The following is a 27,121-nucleotide window of genomic DNA, read 5'->3' as shown; positions in this document are numbered from 1 at the left end:
CAGAGGACAGAGGAGCCTGGCGTGCTGCAGTCTATGGGGTTGCAAAGAGTCAGACAAGACTTAGCAACCGAATAACAACAACATACAGGGAGTAGTCATTCTCTTGACATGTCCATGGGCATGGGCAGAGTGTGCTCAAGCCAGCAGAGAAAGCCCTCAGTCGTTGAAAAGTTGGTTGTCAGCCCCTGTGGTGGAAAGGTCCATGGAGATCTGTTACTCTGTGAGAAATAGAGCTAACCCCCATCACCCAGTCACACCAGAACAAAGGCAACTGACCATCACCCAGTAAAAGCATAGCCCCCTAAACTTCCCAGGTCCCAACCATATCTCAGATAACTCAGATTTAAAGAAATAGATCTAACTTGCTTCCCCATTTATTTTAAACTCCCATTTATTGAGCATTGACTGGAAGATAACACCATATTTCTTATTCAAATGCATAACCTCATTTTGTTCATTTAACAGATTTATATATAAGTACTTTTCTTGTTGTTGTTCAGTCACTAAGTTGTGTCTGACTCTTTGAGACCCCATGGACTACAGCGCATCAGGCTCCTCCGTCCTCCACTATCTCCTGGAGTTTGCTCAAATTCATACCCATTCATAGTCAGTTGATTTAACCAACTCAATGGGCATGAATTTGAGTAAAGTACTATATGCCTGATGCCATTCCAGGCATTGTGGATACTACAGAGAACAAGACAGCCTTCATAAGATTATTTTTGATTGCCATCTTGTCCAATAGGATTGCCACTCGTGGTTATTGAACACTTAAAATGTGCCTAGTGTGACTGAAGAAACAAACAATTCTATTCCATTTGAATGTATTTAAATTAAGAAATAGCATAAAATATTTTTCCACTAAATACAACTTTGTTGTTTGGTGGGACCATGCTTTACTTTCGCGCTTTAAAATATAGAATTTGATTGAGATGCTTGGTAAGTGTAAAGTACACACTGGATTTCAAAGACTGAATATGGAGGAAAAAGGGTACCAACTATTTCGTTAATAACTTATACACTGAGTGTAATTTGAACTGATTATATTTTTGTTATATTATTATATTAATTATATGACATTCAACACATTGAACTGATAGTATTTTGAACAAGTGTACATGAGTGCTAAATTGCTTCAGTCGTGTCTGATTCTTGTGAGTGTAGCCTGTGAACTATAGCCCACCAGGCTCCTCTGACCATGGGATTCTCCAGGCAAGAATACTGGAGTGGGTTGCCATGCCTGCCTCCAGGGGATCTTCCTGATCCAGCGATTGAACCTGCTTGTTACATCTCCTGAATTGGCAGGCAGGTTCTTTACCACTAGAACCACCTGGGAAGCCCAGTATTTTGAACATATACTATTAAATCAATTTGACTTGTTTCTTTTGACATTTTCAAAAATATGCCTACTAGAAAATTTAAAATTGTGCACATGGCTCATCTGTTTCCATTTGTCAGTGCTGGTCTAGCTCTGTGTGGTAAATGCTATAACTGCCTGTATTTTGAAGAGGGAATCACCAAGTCTCAGAGAGATTAAGTCATTCTTTGGGAGCTGAACTGGAAAGCCCATCTGATGCTCCATCAGGAATATACCTATAGAGCTGGAATAATAGATTCCTCCTTTGGTGTCTCCTAGGATGATCCAGTGCTGACCATGATCACCTATGTGGGGCTGAGCCTCTCTCTGCTCTGCCTCCTCCTGGCAGCCCTCACCTTCCTCCTGTGTCGGTCCATCCAGAACACCAGCACTACCCTCCACCTGCAGCTCTCCATCTGCCTGTTTCTGGCCCACCTCCTCTTCCTCGTAGGAATTGATCAAACTGAACCTGAGGTAGGTTAACATGTTATTAACATATTATTTATTTCGTGGTCTTAATCCAATCTAGCCAATTAGTTTGGAGGAAAGATGGGATGAATGATGATAAACACCAATGATTGTGTAGGGCAAAAAGCAAGAGTTCCCATTTCATCTCTCTGTATAATTTTGAACAAGACCCATAATTTCTTTCTTAAAATTGTATTTTTCTAATTGAAGTATAGTTGATTTACAGTGCTGTGCCAATGACCATAATTTCTGAGGGGTTATTTAGCAAAATGTTTGTGTGTCAGACTGATGGTGTTAGTTAGGATTACAATAGCTGCTGCAACAAATAAACTATAAAATATCAGTGGTTTATCACAAGAGTAGTTCATTTTCCCCTGTGGGTCAGTAGAGGGTGAGTGAACAGGTGTAAAATGTATTTCTCCTCCAACCTCAGGCCAAGGGAGGCTCTCTCATCTTCCATATACAGCTTCCAAGGTCATCCTGAGATTCTTTCCATTTTGACCAAGTGGAAAGAGAAAGAGCGTGGTGGAGTCCTAGTAGAGGTGTTTATATGGACCTCTCAAATCCCATTGGCTAGAATCCAGTCACATGGTCAAACTAACTGCAAGAAATGCTGGGAAATGTAGTCTCTGCTTGGTAAGTCGAGTCCTAGTGACAAACAGAGGGTAGATGGAGGCTTGGCATTTTGGTGGATGTGACTTTGCTGGTTTCTGCCATACATTTCATAAATAAAATTTATTGGAACCATGACCTTTGATGTCTGAGAGCTAGAGAAAATGGATGTCCCAGTTCAAGCAGAGAGAGCAAATGCTCCCTTTCTCCAACTTTCTGTTCTATTCAGGCCCTTGACAAATTGGATGATGCCAATCCTCATTGGTGAGGGCCATCTTTGTTATTCAGTCTATTGATTCCGATACTTATCTCTTCCAGAAACATCCTCACAGACATGCCCAGAAATAATGTCTTATCAGTTATCTGGACATGCCCTAGCCCAGTCAAGCTGAAACAAAATGAACCATAACCCCCCCCCCCAAAAGGCAAGGTCAATGGAGTACTGATTTGCTAACTCTTGTCTATTATGGATTTGAGTGCTGCTCCCACAGTGGCTCAGATTGTAAAGAATCTGCCTGCAATACAGCAGACCCAGGTTCAATCCTTGGGATGGAAAGATCTCCTGGAGAATAACATGGCTACCAATCCAGTATTCTTGCCTAGAGAATTCCATGGACTGAGGAGCCTTGCAGGCTACAGTCGATGAGGTTACAAAGAGTCGGACACAACTGAGTAACTAACACTTTCACTTTTCACCCATGGCATTCATTTCTTGGCACTTCTGGCTTGCCCCATGCACGAGATAGGCAGAGTTCAATGGTTGGTGGAAGTCCGTAGAAGATGTGTTGCCCTTAAGCAAAATGGCACAAGTGTAAGAATTGAAATTCCAGGCTAGCATGCAGGAAGTAATAAGTGCTAAGGATATAATTTGACTTCCCAGGTGGTGCTAGTGGTAAAGAACTTGCCTGCCAGTGCAAGAGACATAAGAGATGCAGGTTTGATCCCTGGATGGGGAAGACCCCTGGAGGAGGGCATGGCAACCCACTCCAGTATTCTTGCCTGGAGAATCCTATGGACAGAGGAGCCTAGTGGGCTACAGTCCATGGGGTCGCAAAGAGTTGGACCCAACTGAAGCAACTTGGCATGCATGCAGGCAAGGGTATAATCAGGTACAGACCACATCAGCTCCATGTTCCTAACTCAGCTCTCCCCTCCAGGTGCTGTGCAAGGTCATCGCAGGTGTACTGCATTACCTCTACTTGGCTGCCTTCACCTGGATGTTCCTCGAAGGGCTGCACCTCTTCCTCACTGTCAGGAACCTCAAGGTGGCCAACTACACCAGTGCAAGCAGATTCAAGAAGAGGTTTATGTACCCTGTAGGCTACGGGGTCCCAGCTCTGATTGTGGCTGTGTCGGCAACAGTAGGACACAAGAATTATGGAACGTATACTCAGTAAGCATGATGAGTGCATTCATGGTGGAAGTGGTGTCCATTACCAACACAAAATCTGAAACAGTGGGGTAGAGAGGGGTTGGCAAACTTTCTATTAAAAAAAAAGAAAAACAACAGATGGTAACTGTTATTGTTTTGCAAGCCATATGGTCTTTTTGGAAATTACTCAACATTGCCCCTGTAGTGTTAATAGACAATTTGTAAATTAATGGATGTGATTGTGTTTAAATAAAACTTTATTTACAAAAACAAAGAGTGGACGAGATTTGGCCTGTGGGCCATAGTTGTAACCCTTGGAATAGAATCAAGTATGGGAGATTTTCTGCCTACTGAGTATTGATAATTGCTTACTTTTATCAGTTTCATATTGTCATGTCCTCTTTCAGAATAAATTATATTGATAAATTATACTATCTTTGCAAATATAAACTATGACAGAATACAAATCATTGGGCATTAGAGTGCTTGGTACATGAAATATGCTTGATTATTAATGTTGATAGTTTTTGTAGCTGAAAATTATTACTTTTACTCTCTTATTTTAGCAATCATTATTATTAGAATGCACCTGTAATGTGGGAAACCTGGGTTCAATCCCTGGGTTGGGAAGATCCCCTGGAAGAGGGCATGGCAACCCACTCCAGTATTCTTGCTTGGAGAATTTCATAGACAGAGGAGCTTGGTAGGCTACAGTCCATCGGGTTGCAAAGAGTCAGTCATGACCAAGCAACTAAGCATAGCACATTATTAGAATACATTTATTGGGATTCCCTGGTAGCTCAGCTGGTAAAGAATCCACCTACAATGCAGGTTCGATTCCTGAGTCAGGAAGATTCGCTGGACAAGGGAACGGCTACCCACTCCAGTATTGTGGCCTGAAGAATTCCATGGACTCTATAGTCCATGGGGTTGCAAAGATGCAGACAAGACTTTCACAGTTCACTTTCACATGGTATTAGATTACGTTATTAGCTACAGTCATTGATCTTTAATTCTGTCAGGAAATGTATTAAAAAATGTATGCACATTATCTCATTTAATCTTTACTATGAGAGCTATGTGATGAAAACTTTGATAAAAGAAATCAAAGTAAATTCAAATAAATGAAATGATAGTCCATGTTTATGGACAGGAAGACTCAATATTGTCAAGAAGTCCAACTTGATCTATAGATTGAATGTATTCCCAACTAAAATCCCAGAAAATTATTTTGTGGATATTGACAACCCGGTTCTAATGTTTATAGGGAGTGGCAAATGACCCAGAATAGCTAACACAATATTGAAGGAGAAAAGCAAAGTCAGAGGACTGATAATACTATCTGACTTCAAGACTTGATATATAGTCACAGCAATTGCAAGAAATGAGGACCCATGTTTAATTCCACCTAAGATTCAGATCTGAACTAAACGGGTATGGACACTGCTCAGATATTGCTACAGCAGCCTGAATTCATCTCCTTTGCTTTCTCCTAAGAAATCAGCAGCTAATGCTTATCTTTCTCTCAACAGCTGCTGGCTCAAATTTGATAAAGGGTTCATCTGGAGCTTCATGGGACCAGTAGCACTCATTATCTTGGTAGGTGACCGACCATTGATATTTACTGGCCAAACACAGAGTGTGTTTCTTATCTGTTAAAGTGGAAATGAGATGTGATAAGGAAATACAGCCTAATGTAATCAACCCTTCTTGCTGGAAATACTGTCTTCACATGTCTTTCCTCGGCTTCCCCCAGCTCCCTGGTTCCTCTGATATAACATAACCCTCTGTTGGGATTTCTTTTAAAAATCCAGTATTTGTTCATTTGACAAACCTTTAGAAAATAGTCACTTTGCATAGAACATTTTTCTGTTTGCCAAGAAATTCCTGATTACATCCATCATCCTGGTATAGATATGAATAGCAGCCTTTCACTTTTAAAGTGTCCTGGCTTGAATGATAAATTATACAGTCATGCTAATCAACCATCAGATGCTATGGGTTCTATAGTCTGTGCTGTATAAAAGACCAGAGCCTATGTGCATATCACCACCCTTATAAAGCCAGTATATTTTGGGAAAAGATTCTTAGGTCTGCCTCAAGTTGGGTTGCATGACATAGCTTCAAAAGACAGTTCCAAGTCAATTTTCCATTCTGTTTCCACAGATAAACTTGGTGTTCTACTTCCAAGTTCTGTGGATTTTGAGAAGCAAACTTTCTTCCCTTAATAAAGAAGTTTCCACCATTCAGAACACCAGGTAAGAATGCATACCAGAATTAGTGGTACCCATAGATTTTTTTCCTATAGGACCACATTTTCTGGGACCACCCATACAAAAATAAGGTATAAAACTTCCAGGTAAAAGACTTTGCAGAGGAATAATTTTCAAGAGTGAGAAAAAGCATTATTCTCAGAGGTCATAAACGTTAGGTTTTCCATTGCTGCTGTGCAAAAAGTTTCATCAGTACCATCTTCTTAGATTACATGTATGCATTAATATGAGATATTTGTTTTTCTCTTTCTGACTTACTTCACTCTGTATAAAAGGGTCTAGGTTCAGGGATACGCAGACACAGAGAATAGACTTGTGGACACAGCAGGGGAAGGAGAGAGTGGGATGAATAGAGAACGTAGCATTGAAACATATACATTACCATATGTAAAATAGATAGCCAGTGGGAATTTGCTATATGATGGAGGGAGCTCAAATCTGGTACCCTGTGACAACCTAGAGGGGTGGGATGGGGTGGGAGGTCTGAGGGAGGTTGAAGAGGGAAGGGGCATACCTATGGCTGATTCATGTTGATGTATAGCAGAAACCAATACAATATTGTAAAGCAATTATCCTCCAATTAAAAATAAATTTTAAAAAACTACTTTTAATTTCAAAAGAAAAAACAAATTGGGTTCTGCCTTCTTCAAGTTGCATGACTTCAAGAAAGACACTTAGCCACATGAGCTTTTCGTGAGGTTTAACTAAGGTAATGCATGAGATGGCTTCCCGGGTGGTGCTAGTGGTAAAGAACCTGCTTAAAGCCTTTAGTGCAGTGCACACTATGTAGTGATAAATGAGAGGTATTAATCTGTTTTCCTTTTTCAGAGTCATGACATTTAAAGCCATCTCTCAGCTGTTTATCCTGGGATGTTCTTGGGGTCTTGGTTTTTTCTTGGTTGAAGAAGTTGGGAAGACCATTGGATCAATCATTGCCTACATGTTCACCATCATCAATGTCCTACAGGGGATTTTGCTTTTTGTGGTATACTGTCTTCTTAATTGCCAGGTAAGGCAAATCATTTTGTGTCTCACCAGCTTAATCTGAAAGTCTTGTTGAATTGTTGCTCATATCCTCGCCCTTCTAACCTCGTGAAAGTTGCTTAGTCATGTCTGACTCTTCGCAACCCTGTGGACTGTAGTCCATGGGATTCTCCAGACCAGAATACTGCAGCAGGTAGCCATTCCCTTCTCCAGGGCATCTTCTCTCTGACTTTGTATACTTATATTTTTGGAGTTGCCTTGATTCTAGGAAGAAGGTTTAGGTGCTTCTTGGGTAAACCATGTGCTCTGAGTCTCATCCATTCATTATTGCAATCTGGATCTGCCATATGGAAAAAAACAGATTGTTACTCTAGTTATTAATAACTTCTTTTTAAGTAAACTTTTTTATTTTGGAATAATTTTAGAATTATAAGAAAGTTGCATACATTTGTCTGCTGGTGACTGCCATAAAAAATACCATAGACAGAGTGATCTGATCAATAGAAATTTATCTTCTCACAGTTCGGGAGACCAGATGCCTAATATCAGGGTGTCAGTATGTTTGGGCTCTGAAGGCAACTCTCTTCTTGGTAGATGGTCACTTTCTGAAAGTGTCTTCACATGGGAGTGAGAATGAGACTTTTCAGGTCTCTTAAGGATGTTGTTAATCCTATTGAACATGGACTCAATGCTTATGACCTCATGCATGCTAAGTTGGTTAAGTTGTGTCCGACTCTCCACAACCTCATGGACTGTAGCCCACCAGGCTCCTCTGTCCATGGGATTCTCCAGGCAAAAATACTGGAGTGGTTGCTGTGCCCTCCTCCAGGGGATCTTCCTGACCCAGGGATTGAACCCGAGTCTCCCATGTCTCCTGCATTGGCAGGCAGGTTCTATACCGCTAGCACCACCTGGGAGCTTATGACCGCATTTAACCTTAATCACTTCCATCAAGATCATACCTCCAGATATAATCACATTGGGAAGATTAGGGCTTTCACATATGAATTTTCGGGGGACACAATTTAATTCATAGCAGAACACATATCAGTCTGGATAAGGGAGATTCTGCTGTAGTAACAGTTAGCTCATCCCCCTCTGATTTCAGTGGCTTACAATGACAAAGGCTTATTTCTTGCCTATGCTACATAGCTGTGGTTTGATATGTATTGTCTTCATTCTATGATGGAGGCTGAAGGGGCAGCCCTTATTTATTAGTAGAACATTGGTGTGTTCACAGCAAAGGGAAAGAAGATTATGGCAAAGCACAGTTCAGCTCTCTTTCATTGGCCAAAGCAGACCCCATGGCCGTACCTGAATTTGTCAGAGAGAGGATGAATAATCCTCCTAGTCAGGTGCACTGTATGGAAAAGTGCTGGTTTATTGGCATAATTTTATATTACCACAAACCCAGAAAGACCAGCTCTAATTCTGGTATTTCCACTACCTGGGTTGCTGTGTGACTCTGGGAAGGCTGCTTACTCTCTCTGAGCCTTGGTTTTTCTCATCTGCAAATACGGCAATACCTGCCTCACCGGATTGAGAATTAAATGAGATATCATAAAACAAATGTCTTAGTAGTTTGTAGCACACATGTTCTCAGTGAGGGTCATTATAATTTCACTCTTTGTAGGGTAAAGATTGGAAATGAAGGAAAGTTACATGGCTCAAAATAGCCTGGAGTTAAAACTCCCCTCCAGGTCCTCCCCAACATTCTATGCAAAACAAAGAAATCTCTCACCTGAAGAAAAAAATGGACATTAAGGTTGATTATGCCCAGCCTCTGGCTGGTCTCCAAAATTCCTTGCCCCAGCCATTTAAGAGATAACTACTCCGAACAACCTTGGAGAAGAACAGGCCCCCTTAAGACAGTAACTTTCCACATACATGCCTGTATATCCTTACTCTTTTCTTGGGTTAGTGCAGCAGCTCACTAATCTGACTGCTGGCCCTTCTTGCCTCATTAAAGGTGATCTGTTCCGTAAAGTGCCGGTCTTGTTCTTTTTCTGAATCTCGCCTTCTCTAACTTCCTTACTGCCAGAGTCCTGCTCCAGCTGATCCAGGAGTACCCAAAGCATGAACGGCATTGGCGAGAGGAAGGAAGAAACCGAGTTTTTTTTTTTTTTGATGGCCCAAGGACCATAATCTTTATTGCTTTCAGTTTCTACTTATATAGTACATGCTCTTCTACGTAATGACTCTTAACAATATTTTTTCGTTCAGATCAACATCCCCTGATTCTAAGATGTGTTAAAAGTTTTTGTTCCTAGCCCTTTGTTACATTTTGGTTACATGTTCACCCCGAAACCTATTTTTATTCTACTAAAACATAGTCTATGAATCATATTATTCCATCTACTTATTCTGTACAGCCTGCTACTACAGCAAATACAGCGTATTGCTTCAGTGAGTTAAGTACTACAGCGGCATCTAAGGTCAAAAGTTCCTCATACTATAGCCATTGTCAGTGGTGATTTGTTTACCATCTACCCACATACCACAAGACTATTTCTGGCAGGGACAAGTCTTTTGCAGTTTACCTTGAAACTATTTACAATACAATTCATATATTTCTTTCTGTTTACACTTAGATTCTAAGGGGCACAAATATCTCTAGCGTCCCAATCTTTATGAGAAAAGGCAATTGGCTTAGTTTCTGTAATTTTCCCTGATACATGACCCAAGTTTTCCAGTCATCAATAATGATCTCCTCATGAGGCCAGGTCACAATAGGCTTAGGGTTTGTTTTCCAAATGAACACAGCCTTATTCCCTGGCTGAGTGTTAGGGACCCACCAGCCAGGGGCCCCAGTAGGTTTAATCATTTTTGGAATGTTTCTCTGGGGCAAGGGATCATTTTTCTTCTCTCTGGACTCTCGTGACCTCATCATGGAAGCCCCTACAACTCCAGACATCAAAGAATGAAACAGAGTTAGCCCCAACAAAAGCATAGAAACAGGAACGAGTGAAGGTTCCGATCCTGGAGAGAAACCACTTTGCAGTTTCTTCTTGAGTGGTGCCGTGACTTTGTCATCCAGCAGTAGATCCAGAACAGCTCCCAACACCTTACCCTACAGGAAACAACTTTCCTGGCTTTTTTCCCTTTGCTGTTGAGTAGAACTACCAGCAGTTAAGATGCTGGCGGTGAAAAGACCATCTTAACACTTTACAAATTTCTCTTTCATCTTTTAGTGCCTTAATGCTTGGTACTCCTCACACACAGAAGTAAAATAGAACTTAATGCAAGTTAATGTTGAGTATTAAGAATTTAGATGTCTTTTAAAAAATATGATAATGTGGTTAAAGGAAGGCAATTCGTGGAATCACAGTGGATGGTCTAGTGTCAGGGCTCTAAGTAAAAATGACAAGGTTTTGCATGCGGGCTATGTGATCTTAGGCAAGTCAATTTACTTCCAAGAGTCTCAATTTCTTCACATTTAATTGAGGGTAAGAGAAGTATCTTTCTTCTGTTGTTTCTTCTGAATGTTGCATTGCATTGGTTAATGTATTAACTGATACATTGTCTATAAAGTACATTAAACATTGCTAGTGTTCAATAAATAAAGGCCTTCATCATCGTAATCATCACACCACCATTACCTTCTTTGTCATCATCACCATCATGACCATAATCCTTTGCATCATTATTACTATCATATCATCACCACCACTGCCACCACCTTCATTATGGTCACTATCATACCAACATCATCATCATTTTCACTAACACCCTCACCACCATCAACATCATCATTATTATTATCCTATATAGAATCCTTATGGTGCCTTTCATTTAGTAAATGCCTCATTAACAACCAAGCAAATCCAGTCTAAATTAAATGAATCAGCATGAACATGGCAATATTATACCAAGAATCAGTATAAGGGTGGCAGAGAATATGTCTTGGCATCTATACCTTTAATTTCCTATTTTAGGATCTTTTCTCCCAAACCAAGCTTTGGATGTAACACAAGCCTCCATATTCCTTAGGTGCAGATGGAATTCAAGCGATGGTTTACTGGAGTGCTGAAAGGGGGTGAAACTGAAAGCTCTGAGGTATTTCGCTCTACTACTCAGACCAAAATGGTAAGATGGGCTCTTCTGCAACGCATGTACTTGTCTGAACTCAGTATCTCCTGCTACTAGGAACTTCCTGGTTGATCTGAAAAAAAAGAGAGCAATTACATTAGATTTCTGCATTAAGCTGTGGAAGTTTCTGGGTTTTGAGACCAAATCCAGAAAATCTCTTCTTTCCCTTTTTCTTCCTCCCTTTCTTTCTTCCTTTCTTCCCTCTTCCTCTCTTTCTTCCTTCTTTCCTTTCTTTCTTCCTCTTCAGTCCATTAAAAAATACCCAATGATATTTAACAGAAATATTACATTTATTCAACAACATTCTTTTAACAAAAATTAACTGTGTTCCTAGTTTGTGCCAGCCACTGTTTTAGATATTGGGGGAAAATCCTCACCTTCAGAAAGTTGATATTCTAATATGGAGTAGACAGACAGTAAACCACCAAAAGTAGATTATACAGTGTGCTACAAAATGATATATGCTATAGAAAAAGTACAGAACAATGGACTCACAGATATAGAGGACAAATTCATGGTTGGACTTGAGGAGAGGCACTGTATGGGGTGGGGACATGGGAGGTACAAACAGTTGGGCATAAGATGGGCTCAGAGATCTATTGTACAACACAGGGAATATAGCCAATATTTTATAATAACTGAAAATGGAAATTAACCTTTAAAAATTATATTAAAATTTTAAAAAGAAAATAAAAAGGAGAAAAATTTAGAAAGCAATCAGGAATGCACCAGGCCGAAAGAGTTTTGTTGTTCTTTAGTGGCTCAGTCATGTCCAACTCTTTGTGGCCCAATGGACTATAGCGTTCCAGGCTCCTCCATCCATGGAATTTTTCAGGCAAGAATACTGGAGTGGGTTCCCATGTCCTCCTCCAGGGGATCTTCCCAATACAGCAATTAAACCTGCATCTCCTACACTGCAGCTAGATTCTTTACCACTGAACCACCAGGGAAGCTCTGGGAAAGAGTTTATTTTTAAATAATGTGGCCATAATGAACCTCCCTTCCCAGGTGGCTCTAGTGGTAAAGAACCTGCCTGCCAATCCAGGAGACGTAAGAGATGCAGGTTCAATCCCTGAGTCGGGAAGATCTCCTGTAGGAGGACATGGCAACCCACTCCAGTATTCTTGCCTAGAGAACCCCATGGACAGAGGACCCTTGTGGGCTACACTTCATAGAGTCACACAAAGTTGGATACAACTGAAATGACTTAGCACACAGCACAGTGAACCTCCCTAAGACTCTGGCACTTGAGTCCTCAGTCGTGTCCAACTATTTGTGACCCCATGGGACTGTAGCCCAGCAAGATCCTCTGTCCCTAGAATTCTCCAGGCAAGAATACTGGAGTGGGTTACCATTTCCTTCTCCAGGGAATCTTCCAGACCCAGGGATCTTAGGGCTCTATGCTTTCACTGCTGAGGGCGTGGAGTCAGTCTCTGATGAGGGAATTAAGATTCCCTAATGCTAAGACCCTAATGCTGGGAAAGACTGAAGGCAGGAGGAGAAGGGGGCAGCAGAAGATGAGATGGTTAGATGGTATCACTGACTCAATGGACATGAGTTTCAGCAAACTCTGGGAGATAGTGAAGGACGGGGGAGTCTGGCATGCTGAAACCCGTGGGATCACAAAGAGTCAGACACGATTTAGCAACTGAACAACAGCAACAAAACAAGAAATTAAGACACTCAAATCCAGTGAGCAATTTCCACTGGCCAGGCATTGCCCTAGGCAGAAGGAAAACAATAGTGACCAAAACAATGAAATTTATAGATAGTAGAGATTGACCAAATACCTTTAGGGGCAAGACAAATATCATACAATGAGACAGAGTATGCAGAGAATTAAAATAGAATATAGTGATAGGTAGTGAGGAAAAGACTATTATGGAATGAATGGTTAGGGAAAAACTGAGGAGGTGGCATTTCCAGTAACTATGTAGTTTTTAATGTAGACTATAAAGTCCACATTCTTGCTTGGGAAATCCCATGGATAGAGGAGGCTGATGTGCTACAATCCATGGAGTCTCAAAGAGTCAAATGCAATTTAGTGACTAAACAACAGCAACAACATTTTTAAAGTCTTTACTGAATGTGTTACAATATTGCTTGTTTTATGTTTTGGTTTTTCGGCCCCGAAGCATATGGGATCTTGACTCCCCAGCCAAGGATCGAACCCACACCCTCTGCATCGAAAGGCAACGTCTTAACCCTATTGGGGGTCCTTTAATGGACTGGAACTTGGGGGTACAGAGTCGACCGATAAGAAAGTGAGAGAAGGAAAAAAAAGAGGCTGAGCAGCCTGAAGGGGACAGAGAGAGAGAAAGAGAGAGAGATGAAGAAAGACACGGGGACCAGAGTTCTGGTGGAACAAAGGCGTTTATTCAGCATATTTTGAGCATATATATACTCTCTTACAAGATAACCCTTTTTAGCAGAGACAGGGATAAAAAAATCTTACAAGTTATTCAGGAAGCTGGAGGCTAGAATCATTTTCAAGGGAGGGAATTGTAAAAGTTACTTTCTGTATCAGAGGGGAAAAGAGTAGTAAATGGCTGCTATTTACCGTATGGAGAAGCTATTTTCCATACGAACGAGATGCATAAATTCCTATTATTCTGGGAACCTGCGTGCGGTTCCTCCAGCGCCTGCTTTCAGGTGCTATGAGGAACAAAGGATTTATGCAAGACTGAAAGCAGCATACTGGAAGCCTTCTGTTAAATGCTACCTTACAGACCCCCCAAGAGAGTCTCATAATCCCTGTCTTTGGACAACATGTTACATTCTAAAAAGCACATAATCAGAGACTTTCCTGGTTGTCCAGTGGTTAGGACTCTGCGCTTCCACTGCAGGGGCATGGATTAGATACCTGGTCCAGAACTAAGATCCTGCATGCTGTGTGGTAGAGCCAACAATAAATAAATAAGTAGCACATAATCAACCTAACCAAGCTTGCAACCTCCATTAATCCTCTATAGCGTTTAAGTGATACATCACTATTGGGTTTATGTAGAGCCCAAGTGTCTGGATTCGGATCCCAGATTCTACCATCTCCAGATTCTACCATCTCCAGGCTGTGTGATCTTGCACAAGCCACTTTAGTATCTCTGAATCTCAGTTTCTTCATCTGTAAAATGGGAATGATAACAGTATCTGTCTCATCGTGAGAATTAAATATCTTATAGGTTAAGTGCTTCAAATGCTACCTGGCATACAGTGTGTGTTAGTTGTCAGTCATGTCTGACTACTTGTGGCCCCATGGACTGTAGTCCACCAGGCTCCTCTGTCCATGGAATTCTCCAAGCAAGAATACCGGAGTGGTTGCCATTCTCTTCTCCAGTGGAACTTCCTGACCCAGGGGCTAAACCCAGGTTTCCTGCATTGCAGGCAGATTCTTTACCTCTGAGCCCATAACACTTTATGTTTGTGAAGAGATAAAAATTTTAAACCCCATCATAGATAGTGTTATGGGGTGTTGAGTAAAAAAAAAAGACAAAAAATGCACAACCTAAAAGTTGAGAATTTATGTTTTATTTGTCAGACTTTCCGAGGACTTCAAGAAGAGCTCTGAGGGACTGCTCCAAAAAGGCAAGGGAGGAGTCAGGTTATATAAGAGTTTTTACAACAAAGATCAGGCAGTCAGAACAGCAAAAGATTACTGTTAATTAAGGGAAATTAACTTAAGGGACATTTTAAGTTAAGGAATTTAGTGCTTTTCTATGTACAGGAAAATGCAAGAGTCTGCGTGTGTGCTACAGGTCCCTTCAGTCGTGTCCCACTCTATGCGACCCTATGGACTGTAGCCCTCCAGCCAAGACTACTGGAGTGGGTTGCCATGCCCTCCTGGATCTTCCCGACCCAGGAATAGAGGGTCTTCCAGACCCAGGGATGGAACTCAAGTCTCTTAAGTCTCCTTCTTTGCAGATGGGTTCTTTCCCACTAGCACCACCTGGGAAACCCACAAGAGCCTGGGCTCATTGAAATAATTCCTTGGATAAGCACCTTAGCTATTTACCTTCGTATCCCATTCTTTCTCATCCTGAGTCCCCTCAGGGTGCACCTTTGAGTGTGGCTGTACCATCCTTTGTTTACTGATACATCAGGCAACATTTTTCAGATATTAGCTTTGGATTTACTGAGCTTTGAACCGTAGGGCAATTCTAGCTTGTCACTTCCAAGCACGCTTAGAAGTTTTGCTGAATTTCTGAGGTGTTCATTTGCCTTCAGCTTTTTCTTCATTTGTTTCCCCCAAATAGGAGAAACTGGAGAAGTCATCGGAATTCTTTTGCAAAAGAGACTCTGTGTCTATCCAGCCACCGCCTGGGCCTCACCTTGTTAGTGTTTCCTGGCTCAAAACACACAACTGAACTGCGTGTAGACTGCGCCCCTTTGTAGTCATGTGTGGATGGGACCAATGCCACTGTTGACCTTGCCTGTGCAAATGAGTCCTAACTGATTTCCTCATCTTGGTTTCTCTCTCCATAGAAAGAAAGGGACACCTGGGAGAATTCTTAGATCCAGAATCCAGTATTGTGTGTCAGGTGCAATCAAATGGTTAAGAAATCCTTCTTAATGATGACAGAAATAAGTGGATTTTCCTCTGCTAGACATTACCAACTTGCCTATGACTGACTAACATCTGGATTCAGCTTACAGATTCTCGTCTGGCTTCTCCTTTGCATTTTATGATCCCCAAGATTTTGCATCTCTGGACATCTGCATAATTCAATAATTCTCATATGGATTAATATGAAAAGAGGGTTTCATGCTTAGCAATGCAAAAATGGGACACCACCAGTCCCACTTAGGGGTTAATTGTCTCCGGGAAGAATTTTGCGGTCAGAACACCAGCACTCTTCAGTTTTCTTTGCCCGAAGACTTTTTTGAACCTAGCCTATTCTCTGATTAAATATAATTTTATTTTCTCAGTTTCATCTCTGAAGGAAAGTTACATGGCTGAAAATAGCCTGGAGTTAAAATTCCCCTCCAGGTCCTCCCCACCATTCTATGCAAAACAAAGAACTCTCTCACCCAAAGAAAAAATGGACATTAAGGTTGATTACGTCCAGCTCCCAGCTGGTCCAGCCTTTGGCCAATCTCCGAAATTCCTTGCCCCAGCTGTTTAAGAGATAACTACTCTGAACAAATTTGGTGAAGAACAGGCCCCCTTAAGACAGTAGCTTTCTACATACATGCCTATATATACTTACTCTTTTCTTGGGTAAGTGCAGCAGCTCATTTATCTGGCTGCTGCCCCTTCTCGCCTCATCAAAGGTGATCTGTTCCTGTAAAGTGCCGGTCTGGTTCTTTTTCTGAACCTTGCCTTCTCTAACTCCCTTACCCTACAATCTCCATGTCCTGGTATAAATGCTCCCAAACTAAAACAGTGTGGCATATCACATCAGTAATTTGATCTGATTTATTTTGTTCTACTATTTCTAAATTCATTTCCAAACATGTTGGGTTTTAGGTGTGTTTTTCAGCATTAGAATTATTAAGTGTGTGGATAACTTTGTGACCAGACAATGTTTCCAAGACAATTTTAAATTGTAATGACAGTACAATTATAGTTCATTTTTTAAAAAAAGTGTAGAACATACTGCAAAGTTAAGCATATAGTCAAATTCAGAATACTCCAATGCTGTAATTACAACAGGCTTCCCGAGGGGCACTAGCGGTAAAGAACCCACCTGCCAATGCAAGAAAAGTAAGAAACACAGGTTTGATCCCTGGGTTGGGAAGATCCCCTGGAGAAGGAAATGGCAACCCACTCCAGTATTCTTGCCTGGGAAATCCCATGGACAGAGGAGCCTGATGGGCTACAGTCCATGGGGTCACAAAGAGTCAGACAACACTGAGCACACGCACATACATAATACTGTAATATGGTGGTATGTTAACAATTTAGTCTAATGTAAAGGCTAAAGGAAGAGATATTAAAAATAACTGTAGCTACCTTAATTTGTTAACAAATATAAAAAGAGATTGTAATTGTGATATCAAAGACAAAAAAGGAAAGAAGAAGAGTGGAGCTTTTATGTGTGATTGGGGTTAGTGAAAATGAAAGTCACTCAGTCGTGTCCTACCCTTTGCGACCCCATGGACTATACAGCCCATGGAATTCTCCAGGCCAGAATACTGGAATGGGTAGCCTTTCCCTACTCCAGGGGATCTTCCCAACCCAGGGATTGAACCCAGGTCTCCCCACATTGCAGGTGATTCTTTACCAGCTGTGCCACAATAGAAGCCCAAGAATACTGGAGTGGGTAGCCTATCCCTTCTCCAGCAGATCTTCCCGACCCAGGAATCAAACCAGGGTCTTCTGCATTGCAGGTGGATTCTTTACCAACTGAGTATCAGGGAAGCCCTGGGGTTAAGTTGCTATCAACTTTAAATGGATGATTTTAGCTGTAAGATATTTTATGGAAGGCTTGGGATAACCACAAAAACAAAAACATTTAGTAGATTCACACACACACAAAATGGAATCACTGTATACCACCTTGGAAAATCATTGATTCATAAAGGTAGGCAGAGAGGAAAAGGGAAACAGTGGAGCTACAAAAACATTTCCAGGTAGCAACTAATAAAATGACGTTAGTATGTCCTTAACTAATAAGGACCTACTGTATAGCTCAAGGAACTCTATTCAATACTCTGTAGTAGCCTACATGGGAAAAGAATCTTAAAAAAGAGCATATGTGTGTATACATATAACTGATTCACTTTACTGTACAGTAGAAGCTAACACAACACTGTAAATCAACTATATTCCAATTAAAAAAACAAAAATAACATTTATACAATGGAATATTACTCAGCTGTTAAAAAGAATGAAATAATGCATGGACCTCTAAATTGCCATACTGAGTGAAGTAAGTCAGGCAGAGAAAGAGAAATATCTTTATTATGACATCTCTTATATGTGGAATCTAAAAAGAACTAAATCTAAAAAGATACAGATTAACTTACTTACAAAAAAGAAACAGATTTACAGACTTAGAGAATGAATTTATGGTTGCCCACGCATGCTAAGTCTCCTCAGTCATGTTCAACTCTTTGCTACCCTATGAACTGTAGTCCACCAGGCTCCTCTGTCCATAGGAATTCTCCAGGCAAGAATACCAGAGTGGTTTGCCATGCCCTCCTCCAAGAGATCTTCCCAACCCAGGGATTGAACCCGTGTCTCCTGTGGTTCCTTCATTGCAGGCGGATTCTTTACTGCTGAGCCACCGGGGAAGACCATGGTTGCCAGTACATACTCTTATATTTTAAATGGATGACCAAGTAGGGCCTACTATACAGCACACGGAACTCTGCTCAATGTTATGTGTCAGCTTGGATGGAGGGGAGTTTGGGAGAGAGTGAATACATGTACATGTATGGCTGAGTCCCTTTGCTGTTCACCTGAAACTATTGCAACGTTGTTAATTGGTTAAACTCCTATACAAAATAAAAAGTTAAAAAAAAATAAAGCTTCACTGAGAAATAAAATGGACTTTTACATAAATATAATTTTTAAATAATTTTTAAAATAAACAAAACTTGTAACAACAGTAAGTGTTAAAATAGCCGCCAAGAGTCACCATAATTCATTTGAAGAGATTTTGTGTGCATTTTTAGGGTCATAGACAAAGGACTCTGTCCCTTTTCTGTTTAGGGGGCTCAAATATCTCCTCCATGTGGTAGCAATATAACCAGAGTGTATGAACACTTCCCTTCCTGGCTTTGAAATTATGTGATTTCTCTTGAAAAGCTGGCTTATCCTATGGCTCAGTGGATAAAGAGTCTGCCTGCAAAGCAGAAGACACAAGAGATGCAGGTTAGATCCCTGGGTCAGGAAGATGCCCTGGAGAAGGAAATGGCAACCCACTCCAATATTGTTGCCTGGAGAATCCCATAGATAGAGGAGCCTGGTGGACTACAGTCCATGGGGTCACAAAGAGTCGGACACAACTGAGAGACTTAACACTTTCACACTTTCTCTTCCTTGAAAAGTTAAAATTTAGGGAAATTCACATGGTTTCACAATGTGTGCACATAGAGTAATTTTTTTATATTGTGCAATTTCAAATTTACATAGATGGAACTTGCATAAAACAAAATATTTTTCAGGAGGACAATTTGGCACTAACTCTCCAAATTTAATGATTTCATAAATCTTCCGTTTGAAACCTTCCTTGCTAGGAATCTATCCAGGAGATATTGTGATAAGTGTAATTTATAAATACAGGGATGTAGGATATATAAATTCAGGTCAATGATGTTGAATTTAAAAAAAATTTCAGCCTTAAAGTTGAGAGTTGGGCTTCCCTGGTGGCCCAGTGGTTAAAAATCTGCCTGCCAGTGCAGGGGACATGGGTTTGATCCCTGGTCCAGGAAGATTCCACATGCTGTAGGGCAACTAAGCTTGTGCATCACAACTACTGAGCTTAGTGCCTAGAGCCTGTGCTCTGCAACAAAAGAAACCACTGCTTTGAGAATCCTGTGCACTGCAACTAGAGAGTAGCCCCTGCTCGCTACAACTAGAGAAAACCCATGAAGCAACGAAGACCCAGTACAACCAAAAATAAATAAATGTAATTTTTTTAAAAAAATGAAAGTTGAGAGTTAAGTTTTATTTGGTGAAAAATCTCAAATAACTTTGAGTGACTGCTCCAAAGAGGCAAGGGCAGGACCCAAGATACATAGGAGTTTTTGCAATAAAAAACCAGGTAGTTGGAACATCAAAAGTGACTTAAAGTGAAAGTCGCTCAGTCGTGTCCAACTCTTTGCAATCCCGTTGACTATAGAGTCCATGGAACTCTACAGGCCAGAATACTGGAGTGGATGGCCTTTCTCTTCTCCAGGGGATCTTCCCAACCCAGGGATCAAACCCAGGTCTCTCGCATTGCAGGCATATTCTTTACCAGCTGAGCCACAAGGGAAGCCCAAGAATACTGGAGTGGATAGCCTATCCCATCTCCAGCGGATTTTCCTGACCCAGGAATTGAATTGGGTTCTCCTACATTGCAGGTGAATTCTTTACCAACTGAGCTATCAGAGAAGCCTTGGAACATCAAAAAGTTACCGTTAATTAAAGAAAACCAGATATCTCAAGTTAAGAAATTTAGTGCTTTTCTATATATGGGAAGATGCAAGAGTCTGGGCTCACTGAAATCATTCCTTTGACATGCACCTCGGTTTACCTGTGCTTTCTCATCCTGAGTCTCCTCATAGTGGTTGTCTGCGGTGGCTGAGGGCTTGATGGCGGGCATCCTATTTTTTTTTACCCTGAGTTCCATCAGGGCTCACCATCTGGATGGCTGCAATATCTTTTGTTTACTGACATGGCAGGCAAAATTTTTCATTCACAATGTGATTTGTTCTATCACCCTGAATTATTTGCTGTGATGTATCAGATGGAGGAAAAAGGAACACTTTGTACAGTAAATGTTGCCTTAAACTTGTAAATACAGTTACAAAATCACTAAGCTATCATGCTCAAAGATAACCCAGGCTAGCATGGCTTAACTTTTGTTGTTGTTCTGTCGCTAAGTCATATCATCGTGTCAGACTCTTTGCAACCCCTTGGACTGCAGCACACCAGGCTTCCCTGTCCTTCACTGTCTCCCAGAGTTTGCCCAAAATCATGTCCATTGAATAAGTGATGCCATCCAACCATCTCGTCCTCTGTCGTCCCCTTATCCTCCTGCTTTCAATCTTTCTCAGCATCATGGTCTTTTCCAGTGAGTTGGCTCCTAGCATCAGGTGGCCAGAGGGTTGGAGCTTCAGCTTCAGCATTAGTCCTTCCAATGAATATTCAGGGTTGATTTCCTTTAGGATTGACTTGTTTGATCTTCTTGCAGTCCAAGGGACCCTCAAGGGTCTTCTCCAGCATTGTAGTTCAAAAACATCAATTCTTAAGTGCTCAGCCTTCTTTACGGTCCAACTCTCAGCTTTGCCTATACGGACCTTTGTTCGCAAAGGTATGTCGCTGCTTTTTAATATGCTGTCTGCTGCTGCTGCTAAGTCGTTTCAGCCATGTCCGACTCTATGTGACCCCATAGACGGCATCCCACCAGACTCCCCCATTCCTGGGGTTCTCCAGGCAAGAACACTGGAGTGGATTGCCATTTCCTTCTCCAATGCATGAAAGTGAAAAGTGAAAGTGAAGTTGCTCAGTTGGGTCCAACTCTTAGCGACCCCATGGACTGCAGCCTACCAGGCTCCTCCGTCCATGGGATTTTCCAGGCAAGAGTACTGGAGTGGGTTGCCATTGCCTTCTCCAATATGCTAAGGTTTGTCATAGCTTTTCTTCCAAGAAGCATGCATCTTTTAATTTCACAGCCACAGTCACTGTCTGCAGTGATTTTGGAGCTCAAGAAAATAAAGTCTGTCACTGTTTCCACTGTTTCCCCATTTATTTGCCATGAAGTGATGGGACCAGATGCCATGATCTTAGTTTTTTGAATGTTGAGGTTTAAGTCAGATTTTTCACTCTCCTCTTTCACCTTCATCAAGACACACATACACACACACATATATCAGATGAATGCATATATATGGTATGTCATTAAAGTTTTGAAATAAATTTTCCCAATTATTCAAAACAATGCAGGTTTAAAAAATAAATAAATAAAGACTTATCACAGGAACTAGATGACTTACAATTTTTCTCCCTTGACAAAAATTTGGGTATAGATGACTCATGTAGTCCTGACCTGCCCTCATGTTCTCAGTTCAATTTACAATCTAAATTTATGTTCTGTTATCAAAGCCTCACAGAATTGGGGGTGGGGTGGTGTATGATTGTGTGTATTCCAATGTACACTTGCCTGTCTTTACAGTGCTAAAAAGTTTAATACCAGTTTTGGAAAATCATCTTGCAAGTTATCATCATAGCCAGGATGATAATACTACTATATATATTAGTATATGATATGTATATGTTATTATATATATAGACACCAAAATTGGTGTCAAACCTATGTCTCCTACATTGGCAGGTGAATTCTTTACCCTAGAACCACCAGAGAGGCCCACATATATATATATATATATATATATATATATATATATGTATGTATAATGACAAAGTTTGGTGTGATGTGTGTGAGTATGTGTGTCTTCAAGCAAAATTGATGAGGTTCGTTGTTTCACTCACTCATTACTAAAAAAAGAAAAGAAAAAAGAAATACCTGAGTTTGTTATGTTCACCTGTTTTCCCACATCCAATGTTTTTACCACATATAATGTTTAGGAGAATGAATAGGATATGTAATAAAAGTGTGCCTAGCTGAAAAAGTCAGTGTATTATTTCTACCATTCTGTGGATATGGGTGACTTTTAAAGAAAATTTTGATTTTTTTAGAGCAGTTTTAGGTTCACAAAAAAAGTAAGCGATGGGTATAGAGAATTCCCATGTGCCTGCCACCTGCCCACAGGCACAGAGTCCCTGACTGGCCCACACACAGCGGTACATTTGTTAAAACTGATGAATCTGCATCAATACATTGTAGTCACCCCAAATCCATAGTTCACCAATTAGGGTTCACTCTGGGTATTGTACATTCCAAGGGTTTACATAATTGTGTAATGCTCTGTGTCCATCATTATAGTATCACACAGAGCATATTCACTCATGAGCCCTAAAACTCATCCACCTATTCATCATGTTACTGCTAATGTCAAATTTTTGGTTTTTTTAATAGCTAATATCACATTGTATGTTTTTAAATATTTATTTATTTACTGGCTGTGGTGGATCTCTGTGGCTACTCATGGACTTTCTCTAGTTGCCTCCAGTGGGGGCTTCTCTTTGATGTGGTGCTAGTGCGTCTCATTGTGGTGGCTTCTCTTCTTGCTGAGCACAGGCTCTGGGGCGCACGGGCTTCAGTAGTTGTAGCACACTGGCTTAGTTGCTCTGCAGCATGTGGGATCAAACCCGACCAAGGATAAAATCCGTGTCCCTTGCATTGCAAGGCTTAACCACTGGACAATCAGGGAAGCCCAGCTCATTGTTTATTTCTATATATATATAAAAAATATATAAATATATCAAATCTTTTTCCAATTTAATTATAGTAGATTTACAATGTTATGTTAGTTTCAGGTGTACAGCAAAGTGATTTGGTTATATATATATATATATTTTTTTTTTTTTTCCCTTGGGCTTCCCAGGTAGTGCTAGTAGTAAAGAACCTACCTGCCAATGCAGGAAACATAAGAGATGCAGGTTAGATCCCTAGATCGGAAAGATCCCATGCATAAGGAAAAGGCAACCCACTCCAGTATTCTTGCTGGGAAATCCCATGAACAGAGGAGCCTGGGGGTCTACAGTCCATGGAGTTGCAAAGAGTTGGACACGACTGAAGCGACTTAGCCTGCATGCACACAAATTCTTTTTTCAGGTTTTTTTTCCCCATATAGGTTATTACAAAATATTGAATATAGTTCCCTGGGCTGTACAGTAGGTCCTTTTTTTATCTATTTTATATGTAGTAGTCTGTATATGCTGACCCCAAACTCCCAATTTATCCCTCCTTCCTGCCTTTCCCCTTTGGTAACCATAAGTTTGTTTTTGATATGTGTGAGCCTGTACCCTCTTTTAAGATTCCACATGTAAATGGTTTCATATGATATTTGCCTTTCTCTGTCCGGCTTACTTTACTTAGTATGATAGTCTCTGGGTCCATTCATGTTGCTGCAAATAGTATTATTTCATTCGCTTTTATGGCTAATATTCCATTATATATGTATACTACATCTATTTTATCCATTTGTCTGTTGATGCACACTTCCATTGCTTCCATGTCTTGGTGTTGTTAAGTGGTGCTGCTATGGACATTGGGGTGCATGTATCCTTCCAAATTAGCATTTAAAATTTTTTAGATATATACCCAGGAATGAAATTGTGGGTCAGATGGTAGTTCCCACATTGAAGATTTTTTTTTAATTTCAAAAGTTACTCAGGTGACCTGGGGCATAATACAATATCACATACAGGCAGTTCTTTCGACCTCTCCTCTACCCCCACACCAAGGTCAGACAAAGACACTACAGAGCGAGAGGAAGTCACAGGGGAAGTTAGAACATGAGACATTCTCAGGACTCTTGTCCACTCCCTCCTCCCCGGGTGGTGGTGCATGTGCGGAGCAATCTATATAATTTGGCAGGTGCAGAAGCAGAAGGAATCTCTTTCAGAATGAACTGGCTGATAGCATCCCAAACACGGTCCCCAATAATGCAGATTGACAAAAGAACGAAAAGATGCTACTGAAACATCCAGAGCAGTGTCAGTGATGTAACATCAGCCAGAAGCCAGAATTAGAAGAGAAAGGGAGTAGAGACCATGAATGATTTTTTCTAGCTTCACTGAGATGCAATTGACATATAATATTGTGTAACTTTAAGTTTACTTACATGTTGTGTAAGTAAATTGTGTGATAATTTGACACATATATAACTGCAAAATGTTTACCATAAGATTAGTTAACACATCCTTCACTTCACATAATTAACATAATTTTAAAAGAACTGTTTCAGAAGGTGCTCCTCATTGCTAATTATTAGAGAAATGCAAAGCAAAACTACAATGAGGTATTACCTCATCATTCTAATGATGGTCAGAATGGCCATCATCAAAAAGTCTACAAATAAAAATTGCTGGAGAGGCTGTGGAGAAAAAGGGGCCTTCTTACACTATTTGTAAGAATATCAACTGGTGTAGTCACTATGGAGAGCAATATGGAAGTTCTTTTAAAATTAAAAACAGAGCTACCATATGATCCAACAATCCTACTCTTGGGTATATATCCAGAGAAAACTAATTTGAAAGGATCCATGCACCATAAATCTGGAAAGCTCAGCAGTAGCCACAAGACTGGAAAAGGTCAGTTTTCATTCCAATCCCAAAGAAAGGCATGCCAAAGAATGCTCAAACTACCACACAATTGCACTCATCTCACACGCTAGTAAAGTAATGCTCAAAATTCTCCAAGCCAGGCTTCAGCAATACATGAACCGTGAACTTCTAGATGTTCAAGCTGGTTTTGGAAAAGGCAGAGGAACCAGAGATCAAATTGCGAACATCCACGGGATCATCGAAAAAGCAAGAGAGTTCCAGAAAAACATCTATTTCTGCTTTATTGACTATGCCAAAGCCTTTGACTGTGTGGATCACAATAAACTGTGGAAAATTCTGAAAGAGATGGGAATACAAGACCATCTGACCTGTCTCTTGAGAAACCTGTATGCAGGTCAGGAAGCAACAGTTAGAACTGGACATGGAACAGCAGACCGGTTCCAAATAGGAAAAGGAGTACGTCAAGGCTGTACATTGTCACCCTGCTTATTTAACTTCTATGCAGAGAACATCATGAGAAACGCTGGGCTGGAATAAACACAAGCTGGAATCAAGATTGCTGGGAGAAATATCAATAACCTCAGATATGCAGATGACACCACCCTTATGGCAGAAAGTGAAGAAGAACTAAAGAGCCTCTTGATGAAAGTGAAAGAGGAGAGTGAAAAAGTTGGCTTAAAGCTCAACATTCAGAAAACTAAGATCACGGCATCTGGTCCCATCACTTCATGGGAAATAGATGGGGAAACAGTGTCAGACTTTATTTTTTGGGCTCTAAACTCACTGCTGATGGTGATTGCAGCCATGAAATTAAAAGACGCTTACTCCTTGGAAGGAAGGTTATGATCAACCTAGATAGCATATTTAAAAGCAGAGACATTACTTTGCCAACAAAGGTCCGTCTAGTCAAGGCTATGGTTTTTCCAGTGGTCATGTATGGATGTGAGAGTTGGACAGTGAAGAAAGCTGAGCACCACAGAATTGATGCTTTTGAACTGTGGTGTTGGAGAAGACTCTTGAGAGTCCTTTGGACTGCAAGGAGATCCAACCAGTCCATCCTAAAGGAGATCAGTCCTGGTTGTTCATTGGAAGGGTTGATGTTGAAGCTGAAACTCCAATACTTTGGCCACCTCATGCGAAGAGTTGACTCATTGGAAAAGACCCTAATGCTGGGAAGGATTGGGGGCAGGATGAGAAGGGGACGACAGAGGATGAGATGGTTGGATGGCATCACTGACTCGATGGACATGGGTTTGGGTAAACTCCAGGAATTGGTGATAGACAGGGAGGCCTGGCATGCTGTGATTCATGGGGTCACAAAGAGTCGGACATGACTGAGCAACTGAACTGAACTGAACTGAACTGATACACTGTAATGTTCATAGCAGTACTATTTACAATAGTCAAAATATGGAAGCAACCTAAATGTCCATCCACAGGTGAATGGATATCAAAGATGTAATACATGTATACAGTGGACTGTTAGCCATAAAAAAGAATGAAATAATGCCATTTGTAGCAACATGGATGGACCTATAGATTCTCATATTAAGTGAAGTGAGTCAAAGATAAATATCATATGACATTGTCTCTATGTGGAATATAGAGAAGAATGATACAAGTGAATTTATTTACAAAACAGAAACAGATTCACAGGTACTGAAAACAGACTTATGATTACCAAATGGGAAAGGGGAAGGTGGAGGAATAAATTAGGAGTTTGGGATTAATAGATATATACCATTATATATAAAATGAACATCAAGAACCTACTATACAGCACAGGGAACTATATTCAGTATCTTATAACAACCTATAATGGAAAAGAATCTGAAAAAGGATAGATATTTACACTAGAAACTAACACAACATTGTACATCAACTATACTTCAGTAAAAAAGAACTGTTTCAGATTTACAGAAATGTGATGATAATACCGATATACCCAGCACCCGTGTACCCCCGTGAGTAACATCTCCGTAGACGCTGAGCATCTCCTTCATTTCTTCTCTCTCCTGTGAATGTCTTAGGAACAGGGATAACATTTGTATTCCCAAGGCAGATTAACAGACTAGTTGGAGCTCAATAAATATTTGAGAAATGAAGGAACAGAGAGCCAAAGGAGA

General features: G+C 40.7%; 1 protein-coding gene across 2 annotated transcripts in view; it reads left to right on the top strand.

The window, feature by feature from the left end:
* Positions 1-16,750, top strand: part of LOC145509853 (putative adhesion G protein-coupled receptor E4P) — a 39,476-nt gene extending 22,726 nt beyond the window's left edge. For both annotated transcript variants that reach the window (XM_081499303.1, XM_081499304.1), the window contains 7 exons: positions 1,637-1,831; positions 3,595-3,830; positions 5,342-5,408; positions 5,976-6,067; positions 6,911-7,091; positions 11,057-11,152; positions 15,406-16,750. In XM_081499303.1, coding sequence (XP_081355429.1) covers positions 1,637-1,831; positions 3,595-3,830; positions 5,342-5,408; positions 5,976-6,067; positions 6,911-7,091; positions 11,057-11,152; positions 15,406-15,516 — 978 coding nt within the window. In that variant the 3' untranslated portion in view covers positions 15,517-16,750. The remainder of the gene's footprint in view (positions 1-1,636; positions 1,832-3,594; positions 3,831-5,341; positions 5,409-5,975; positions 6,068-6,910; positions 7,092-11,056; positions 11,153-15,405) is intronic.
* The last annotated feature ends 10,371 nt before the right edge of the window (positions 16,751-27,121 follow it).

The sequence above is a fragment of the Giraffa tippelskirchi genome, chromosome 6 (genome assembly GCF_054371585.1).
Source record: "Giraffa tippelskirchi isolate mGirTip1 chromosome 6, T2T-mGirTip1v1.2.pri, whole genome shotgun sequence".
NCBI classification, from domain to species: Eukaryota; Metazoa; Chordata; class Mammalia; order Artiodactyla; family Giraffidae; genus Giraffa; species Giraffa tippelskirchi.
This window is presented reverse-complemented; position numbering and strand designations above follow the sequence as displayed.